Source organism: Solanum pennellii, chromosome 5, assembly GCF_001406875.1.
Source record: "Solanum pennellii chromosome 5, SPENNV200".
Classification (NCBI taxonomy): Eukaryota; Viridiplantae; Streptophyta; class Magnoliopsida; order Solanales; family Solanaceae; genus Solanum; species Solanum pennellii.
In genome coordinates this window covers 39803847-39813858 of record NC_028641.1, presented here as the reverse complement: position 1 = coordinate 39813858, position 10012 = coordinate 39803847, and the positions used below count along the sequence as shown (strand labels likewise).

At 35.3% G+C, this 10012-nt stretch overlaps 1 protein-coding gene across 2 annotated transcripts in view; it reads right to left on the bottom strand.

Annotated features, from left to right (window-relative positions):
- Positions 1 to 1130: 1130 nt before the first annotated feature.
- The window catches only part of LOC107020723 (delta(3,5)-Delta(2,4)-dienoyl-CoA isomerase, peroxisomal), a 19379-nt gene continuing 10497 nt past the window's right edge, over positions 1131 to 10012 (bottom strand). Inside the window, exon 2 of one of the 2 annotated variants that reach the window (XM_015221189.2) lies at positions 1131 to 1771. In XM_015221189.2, the coding sequence (XP_015076675.1) occupies positions 1581 to 1771 (191 nt within the window). In that variant the 3' untranslated portion in view covers positions 1131 to 1580. The remainder of the gene's footprint in view (positions 1772 to 10012) is intronic. The other variant, XR_003578528.1, reaches the window with a different exon arrangement.

The window sequence follows — 10012 nt, the reverse complement described above, 5'->3', positions numbered from 1 at the left end:
TATATATATATAAATAAACAGATAAAATTGTTATTAATTTTAAAGTGTGATGTACCACTAAGAAGGTCATAGATGGCATGGCACTGTGTATTTCTAATTTTTTGTTGGTCTAGAATATTTTAAACTTAACATAGATTTAAGACTTCTTAAATTGTTCAATACCAAAAGCTTTTTTTTTTTTGTAAAAAAAAAAAACAAATAGTTCAAGAGAGTAATCGACAAACTATCTTGAATAAAAAAAATTCAAGAACAAATGGAGAAAAAATATATTAGTGAACTCATTAAATTACACTAAACGAATTTGGAGAATTTAAAAAGAACATTTATAACCATTCCAATATAATTAAAAAGAAAATTAAATTACAAAAGAAATTAAGAAAAAGGAATAAGGGGTTAATTTAGTCATTTAGGGGTCTTCTCCAAGGTTTAACAAACGTTGGATTAGTTATCACGGAATAAGATAAGACCACGTATGGTATATAAGCAATTCATGGGTTAAATTAAATGAAGTAACCAAACAATATATTAGATGGTCCATGGATTATTCTATCTAATACCGCCAACCAAACGGGTCCTAAAGGTTTAGACGGCATAAGATAGATGGGGTTTTGTGTTAGTTAAAAAATTCAACTTTTAAAGGAGCCGCGGGTAAAGAAGAAGAAACCTGAAAGTGGAAGATAACTTCAAATTAGGATCCAATGAGGTAGGAATAGGTTTGCAGGATAGATAATCAAACTCAAATTAGGATCCAGCACCACAAAGTCAAACACACCACTCCAGAATGTGGGAGAAAGATGGCAGAAGTAGATAATAAGAAAGGTACACAGCAAATTAAGTCCATTAGAAAAGGGTATGTAAAACACCTAGATATATAGTAGGGTTTAGCTAGGTGTAGAGATGCCCACTAAAACAGAGGGGCGACCGCGTACATTCTTCCTTTTGACGAGAATGCACATCTTAGAGACAAAATACTTGGGTCCGTCCTCAATTCGCCATACAATAAGAAAATACAACAGTACAGACCTAAACACGATACAACTACTCTATACGAGTCAAATGGAGTGTTTCTATTGGCCAGTGTAGAGGTATTCTCATTTCTACCATAATCCATACACAGACCCACAGCAGCATTGACAAAAGAAGAAAGGACAACTCTCTTGTACACCACATAAGAATTCTTGCTCACTAGGCAACTGCATTTGATCGTTAATTGCAAGCAGGACTATGCACGTTATTTAAAGCTAGACATTGGTTTTGTTGAGATGTCAGTTAACACAAGTCATAGAATGACAATACATATGCTGCAACATTAGTATGATGTAGGCAGCACGTAAAAACACGTAGATGATTTTCCATACGATATCTTTTCTCAGGCTAACAACTTAGTACAATTTCACAAGACAGAAATATCCAAGCCGACCTTGAGCATAATAGAGGTTCTACGAAAAGCTCTTCATAAAGTCAGACAGACACTTATGGATCATTCCGTGTCTCCTCGGTCTCAATCACTCGACCAACACAGAGTCTTATTTGCGCACATGCATATCTTTTGACACTTTCAAATTCCATGATTTACCAAACTAGAGTTTAGCAAATTTGGGCTTTCTCTTCTGGCTATGTGCTGAAATTGCTTCTTTTAAGTCATCTGATAACAGGGCACCAGAATTCCATGTGGCAACATAATCCAGGCCTTGTTCCACTGTCAAATCCCTACTTCTCAGCAACACAGCTTTTGTTCCAATAACAGCAAGTGGAGACTTTATTGCTATTTCTACATTTTAATGAAAAAATATCAACTTAATAGCCAGGTCAAAGTAATTACATAACATACCAACATTCAAGAATGCAATAAATAAGCTTTTGCTCAGAGATGGAACTTATTCACTAATGCAAGAGAGACTGAGGAGGAACAAAAAGCAAGCTAGTAAAAGGCATGCAGTTACCAAAACCTCAAGAATGCAACAACTAGCTTGCTAACAGATGAACTTATTCACTAATGCAAGAGAGAACTGAGGAAGAACAAGAAGCAAGCTTAGTAAAAGGCCTGCAAAGTTGCCAAAAACCTCGTGGTAGAAGCAATAAGTGGAAAAAAAATCTGAGTGAGATATAGATGGTAAATACATTTGCTCAACAAGGAGCAAAATCAGGTTGAAAAGATATATGTTAATGACACCAGTTCAAAATTCAGCCACAAACCATGGAAGATAAGGGTCCTACACCTTCCATTCAAGTGAAAGAAGGGAGTGTAATTCCAGCCTTCAGTCATTTTTAACCGATGACCACCTACATGGCTACATAAGATTTGAGAAAGGAATGAATTAACAGACACGGAGTACCATAATGGACCAACGTTAATACTGCACGCGCAGAAGGAAAGAGGGTAGGATAGAAGATCTGAACAGCCACCTCTAGTTTGTTTGTCTTCAACATATTTAATCTTCAAATCCCCATTTCAAAAACTTCTTGCATAAAGAGGACATCGCGCATGTTTGCCTCCCTGTGTTTTACATTTTTATCTCACAAAAACCCTTCTGGATCCAAAAGCTAGTTTCAAACTCCTTGCTTGGGCAAAGATACACTAGTATAATAAAAGAAAGGATCATTCAGAAGTCAAGGTTATTGTGTTGACACTGGTTAAATAAAGCAAAGACATGTTGGATCGAGCCATACCCACATCCCTTTTTTTTCTTGCTAAGGTAACAAATACCCACATCCTTTTTCAATGTTTGACTCCGGGACACCCCCCTCAGTATTGACTTTCATCTCTCAAGCATGACATAAATAAAGAATGTGAATCATAAGTTTTACTCGATATTTCCCAAACTATGCATCAATACCAACTATGGCGGAGTATAGATATATGAATCAATACTAACCATGTTGGTCCATTCCAGTCCAATATTATATAAGATTTGTCAGGTTGTACTCAAACTTGTAAAATGTTCCCATGGAAAGAGGGGATGATGAAATCAAGGCGTAGCTAAAACTGCTCCAAAGTGAGCCTTGTCAGAATAACAATTATTTAGTGTGTTTCAATTAATGTGAACCTACTCGGCTAGATACAGACTTAAACAAAGCAGAAGACTTTCAAAACCACTGGCCTTGAACATGTCATAAGAATTGTGTGGCAATAAGGCTTTTGAAACTTGTGGTCTTAAACAACGTGGTTATGGAGACTGTATGAGGAGCTAGGGGCAAAGAGGGGATAAAAAGTTTTAAAGGTTAGTCAAGCGGTCAAGCCAAGAGAGAGAGGGGCCCGTGTCGGCCCAAGTGAAGTGCATCAAAGACGAGGGAGGCAGACTATTGGGGGAGGAGGCACTCATTAGATGGAGGTAGCAGAAATACTTTTACAAGCTCTTGAACGAAAGAGGGATAGGGACATTGTGTTGGGATAGTTGGAGTACACCGAGAGACGCAAGATTTTTGGGTATTGCAGGTCCATAAAGGTTGACGAGCTTAAGGGTGTTATGTGTGAGAGGGAGAGCAACTGGGCCAGATGAGATTCTTGTGGAGTTTTGGAAGAGTACAGGCGGGGCACGCTAGGAGTCGCTGACTTGGTTGTCTAAGGTCATTAATAGGACAACAAAGATGCCCAAAGAATGAAGGTAGAGTACCACGATTCATTGTTAAAAAGAAAAATGAGATTCAGAACTGCAACAATTATAGGGGTATCAAGTTGTTGAGACACACTATAAAAGTGTGGGAAAAGGTGGGGAAGATGAGAGTGAGGAAGGGTGTATATATTACTGAGAACCAGTTCAGAGTCATGCTGGGGTGTTCCATCACAAATGTCATCCACCTTGTGAGGAGACTGGTGGGGCAGTGTAGGTATAGGAAAAAAAGTTTACAGATGGTATTCATTGACCTAGAAAAAGCTTATGACCAAGTCCTAAGGGAGGTTTTCCGGAGATGTTTGAAGGCTAGATGTGTACTTGTGGCTTACACTAGGGCGATTGAGGATATGTACGATGGGGCCAAGACTAAAGTGCATACTATGGGAGAAATGTCGGAGCACTTTCCAATCATGAACGGTTTACACCAGGGATCGGCTCTAAGCTTGTTTCTTTCCCTCTGGTTATGGATGTACTGATGCAGCGTATCCAAGGTGAGGTGCCATGGTGTACGTTATTCGAAGATGATATAGTACTGATTGACAAAACTTGTAGCGGAGTTAGAGATAGGGTGGTGGTTTGGAGACAAAACTCTAGAGTCCAAAGGGTTCAACCTAAGCAAGACCAAGACAAAATACGTGGAGTGTAAGTTTAGTGATGCTACACATGAGGTCAAGGTGGAAGTGAGGTTTGATGCTTAAGTCATCCCCAAGAGAGAATTTTTCAAGTGTCTCTAGGGTCTTCAATTCAAGGTAGCAAGGAGATCGATGATGACATCACATTGTATTGGTACGGGATGGCAATGCGGAGGCTCACCTATAAAGGCTAGTGTGATAAAAGATACTGCCAAGACTAAAGTTAAGTTACAGAGTGGTGGTTAGGCCAACTATGTTGTATGGGACAGTGTTGGCCAGTCGAAAACTCACATGTTCAGCAGATGAAGGTTGCGAGATGAGGATGTTGAGGTAGATGTATGGGCATACTAGGAGAGACAAACTAAGAATGAAGATATTACAGACAAGGTTGGTAATGCCTTCTATGGTGGACAAGTTGGGGAGGTGAGGTTGAGATGGTTTGGGCATATAAAGAGAAGTGTAGATATGCCCTACTGAGGAGGTGTGAAAGGTTGGCAACAGTGGGCAACATGAGAGGTAGAGGCAGACCAAAGAAGTATTTGGGGGAGGTGATTAGACAAGATATGAGCATATGGCACATCTTGAGCTTACCGAAGACATGATCATAGATAGAAGGTTTGGAGGTCACAAACTAGGGTAAAAGGCTAGTGGTTAGTTGAGCATTCTCTCGCTTTTCTACGGAATAGGCTTAGTGGTCATACTTGGACCTTCATTCTTATTTCTTACTAGTGGTATTAGCACTATCCTTGTAATTTCTTGTTCTTCCGTTTTAGATATCACTTATCACATGTGCTTGTGTTTTTGCGCACTCTTCAATAATTACATTATTTTATTGTCATTGTTGTTCTTACCTCTTATTTTGTGAAGTAGTTTTGATTTCATATTATTTTGTTGTTGCTACTACATATCTACATTTCCTTTTCCTAACAGCTAGGATAACCTATATTTTAAGCAGAAGGTCTATCAGAAACATGGATAACATCTACAGATACTCTATCCTCCTCATACCTCACTTGTGGACCTCCCTTGAGGGATTAGATCGAGTTTGTTGTTGTGGTGATCTTAAAAATGTCATCACAATAGTGGCGGTTAAAGTTTGTCATTACGGGTAATATTAGTTTCCAAATTTAGGGTCATTTTGTTAGATGGACCAAAAAGGAAATATGGTCTTACAAATTGGAATAGAGGGAGTACATAGATTAATATAACCTAAATTATCAGCATGTACATACTTTTTTTGCTCTTTTGATGTGAATTTAAGTCAAACTTATCGCTAATAAGCCACGGATATAGATGAAGTTTGTTTGAAAGTTATCAAAAATAAGGTTCCCTCTAGAAAGGAGCAAAACACCCAACTTTCATTGTGCTTCATTAGTTAAAACTAGAGAAAAGGATCAAATTTGCCCCTACAATTTGAAAGGTTTAATATTGTCGTCCGTTATACTATTGGTCTATACATGCCCTCAATGTTATACTATTGGTCCATAACAAACAACAACAACATACTCGGTCTATAGATGCCCTTAATGTACTATCGGTCAATATATACCTTTAATGATATAAAGTGGGTCAAACCTGTGATTCCTCTGTTAGCCCCATCCAATTTAACCAAAATGGCATGCCAACTCACCAAACAACATTTCTTCTTCCACCACTACCAAAAATCACCAACACCTTTGGTGCTTTGACTACATCTATGATCAAGCGTATAGATTGACTCACTATTTGGTTTGGTTTTTTGGATTTGTGTCAACACATACAGATTTATATATATCTTATGGATAAAATATTAAAAATTAAATTTTATTTTTTAAGTTCAATATCTTTAACTAATCGAAATATATACTCATTTGGCCACCCTCCAACATTCGTATCCAAACTCGATCCACAACCCTGAATACAAAAATTTATGTGATGAAGTATCTGATTCTAGATGCAACTTTACCAGGTACCCACGCACGTGTGTATGAGCAATACAGAGTGTAACGTGATGTCCTCATGAGGAGCAAGTATGGGCAAGACGCTCAGAGATACTAGTAAAATGAAGTGCAATTTGCTCCACAGATAAAGTGAAGTGAAAAAGTTTGCACTTATTTGTTAATTTTACTGAAGAAAAAGACTGCAGTTTACCTGTCTCTCTCTTCAAACAATTAAATTCTGATCATACAGATCTAAACCATTCAAATAAGCAAGAAAAGAATTGTAAGTGAAAACTGCTTTTAACCCCTCAAACGTAAGAGATGTATCTTATACTATGTAAGTCAAAGACAAGAGTACAAGAAGAAAAGTGGCAAAAGATGTCTGAATTAAGAGATGTTTTATTGAAATCCTACCAGTGACTATAAATCCATGCCTGAATAAAGCTAATAAAAGGTAAAAAATAATACAAAAAAAAATGCTTCAATTAATGGGAGGAAAATTCCAACATCAGTTGGAGTACTTATTAGATTAATATCTGCTCCAAAGTCCCAGGTCAGCAGCTTGTATATATCATGCCAACAATGTGCATATAGTAGGGGAAACTAATAAAAGCCAGTTATGCATTCTTGCTAATACAACATCTGAATGTTGAAGAATGGAGAATTACCAATTCATGGTCAAGTCACCAAGTTTATCAATTATTTGGAAAGCAATTATGCCCTTCTTAACGCCAAAATAAAGAGTAAAGAACTTCAGATGAGCGATACTTTTTGCCTTATTGCTTTGCACCATCATCCAACAGGTTCCTCTAAAGAATGGAGGACAAAGAAAAGCCTATAAATGAAGCTATGGAGGGAATGTGAATGGCAAGTGAGATTTAGCACCATGACTGCATGAACGCAATAAGATGGGCAAAGTACAGTTTCCACCATGGCCTTGAAAAGCCTCAGGTGTAATGAATTTTTTTTTTGACAAATGGTAAGTAAATCCCAGGTGTAATGAAATTATGGATGGATTCAAGTGTCGGTGCCCAATAGCTGATAACCCAAAGTTCATGCTCACTAGTCATCAATTAACACACAAATCACTATTCAGAAGTAAAATAAATTAACATCATAGCTAATATTGAGGATGCCTAGATGTTGAATTGTATATAGAGACGGTTTGTGGATGGGCTTAAAAAAAGCAACTTTTAAAAAGTACTTGTGAAAGTGATGAAACTTATTTTTAAAATTAGTAGTTATGTGTTTGGACAAAAGTGTTTTAGTTGAAAAAAAAACTGTTGATGTGTTTGGCAAATAAGTACTGGTAAACACTTTTTTTATCAAAATGTCTGAAATACACTTAAAACTGTTAACATGATAAAAAGTTGATTAATTTAAGGTTTTTATACTTAAAAAAATTAAAACAAATGAATTTATATTTTATATCCATAAGTAATAATATTTCCAATCATTCACATATTTCTTTATCATCACAAATTTTTTATAATTATAATTATAATTATAATAATAATAATAATAAAAATAGAAATAAAAATAATAATGATAATAAAATAATAATAATAATAATATTAATAATAAAAATAACAATAATAATAATAATATAAAAATAATAATAATAATAATAATAAAAATAATAATAATAATAACAAAATAATAATAATAATAATAATAATAAAAAAAGTAATATAAGAATAATAATAATAATGATAAAATAATAATAATAATAATAATAATAAAATAATACTGATAATAATATTAATAATAATAATAATAATAATAAAAATAATAATAATAAAAATAAAAAAAAAATTAAGGGCAAAAAGGTAATATACTTGGTCAACATAAAATGACTTTTAAGTTGGAAAAAAAAAAGCAACCCTCACCTAGCTTTTAGCTTTTAACTTAAAATAAGTCATTTTTGACTTAAAATATGTCACTGTGATGATTGTCAAACACTTTAACAAGTCAAAAACTGAATTTTAAGTCAGTTTGACCAGCTTTTAAGCCCATCCAAATAGGATCATAGTCTACCAAGTATCCTATAATTTTCAAGTTGGGTCTGGAAAGCTACTGCAAGCCATTGGAACTACTTACATGCCAACTCTTTAATAAAGGTAGGAAATGGAAGAAAGACTTTATTCTGGATGTGATAATTGGTTGGAACATGACCCTCTCAAGGAAATATTCACTGAAATTATTTACTTTCTTGAACATAGTAATGGTGTCATTTTTGGCATAATGGATATACAGGAGACTTCCAAAAGAGAAAAGAAAGAGAAAACACAAAGGAAAATTTACTAGGATCCTAAAAAGTCTACAAGCTGTTCCGTTTCCTCTAAACCTTTCTCTTTATACCAAAAATAAAAAAATACAATACAATTCCACTTTATAAATTGAATTAACCCTATTTCAAAACTTCTACTATTCCTCTCTCCAGACAGTCAACTAGATATAACGAGAGATAAGCCTCCACCATATCTTTTACTCTTGCTTCCTCCTTCTCTGATCCAATAGCTCAAAAAATTTGCAATACGCTTAGGCATGGTCTACTTTGTATCTGTGAGACTTAAGGAAAATGATCCATATCTACGCTGTTAAACTGTAGTGCAAAAATATATGGTTATTGGTCCCTTTTGTTCTAGCCCCACATAGTTGGCATCTGGATACTATAATTAATTCCTTCCACTTCAATACTTCATGTATCAAACTGTCCCTTCTAGCAACTGTAACGATCCGAAAAAAAAATTAATAATAGGTACTTAAGATAAGTTAATTATTAATTAAAAATCTGAAATTTTAAGGGCATAATGGTCGTTTCGCGTATAAATTAAAAAAAAACCCAGATTTGAATTTATTTATTTTAAATTCTATTTGACTAATTCTTGAATTAGTCTCCTAATCCTAATAGTTCTCTCTCTCACGCTTCTTAACTCTCTCTCACGTTCTCCATCTTCCTCATATTATTTCTGCCAAATATCAACAGTTCTTCATGCTTGAAGAACTCACATAAAATTTTAAGAAAAACAAAGCAATCAAAAAAAAATATTAAGGCGAAGAGGAGTTGTTCGTTGAGTGGTGTGGACGTTGAAGTAACTTGGACTGACTTTTGGAAAGAATTTTGGGTAGCGAATTCTTCGTTTGAACATCAATAAAGGTATGGGTTTCTCTCATGAAATTCTTTCTCCAAGAGTACTTTCTTTCGAACGTTTCTTAAACTCTTGAAACTAAGGTTGTTCCCCTTCGTATGTCCTTGTCCTTAGCTCCCTAACGAATTTGTAGGATGGGTATGTTGTGCTGCTAGATTCTTGCATGAATGATGTGTTTAAATTTTGTGTCTTTCGGAAAGTATGAAAGTATATATGTATGTATTTGTGCAAGATTTTGACCATGACTTTAAGTCTTTCTTTAGCATGTTAATAGATTAGAGATTACTCGTGTTTTATGTGCAAATAGAGGCTCTTAAAAGATTGATGTTCACTTGGTTGAAATGCTAGAAATTTTAGTTAAACAAATGACCAAATCATACTTTTAACTTGTCTTAAGAATCCTAACGAACGACAAATAAAGAGGTGCTTAAAAGTCCCGTAAATCGCTTCACAAAAATGTGTAACAAAATTCCAGAATCTGGAAATTCGCTACAGGTGAATTCTGGAAATTTTGGGTGTCAAAAAAATTAAATAAAAAATAGGCGAGGTCTGCAGGGATCGAACCCGAGACCTCACCAAAGTAAGACAAAAAAAGGGGATGTGCCAGGCGGGCCTCGAAATGGGGGCTGGGACCGGCGAAATTCGCCAAGAAAAGAAATAAAAAGGGGGCTGAGGGATCGAACTCGCGACCCCCA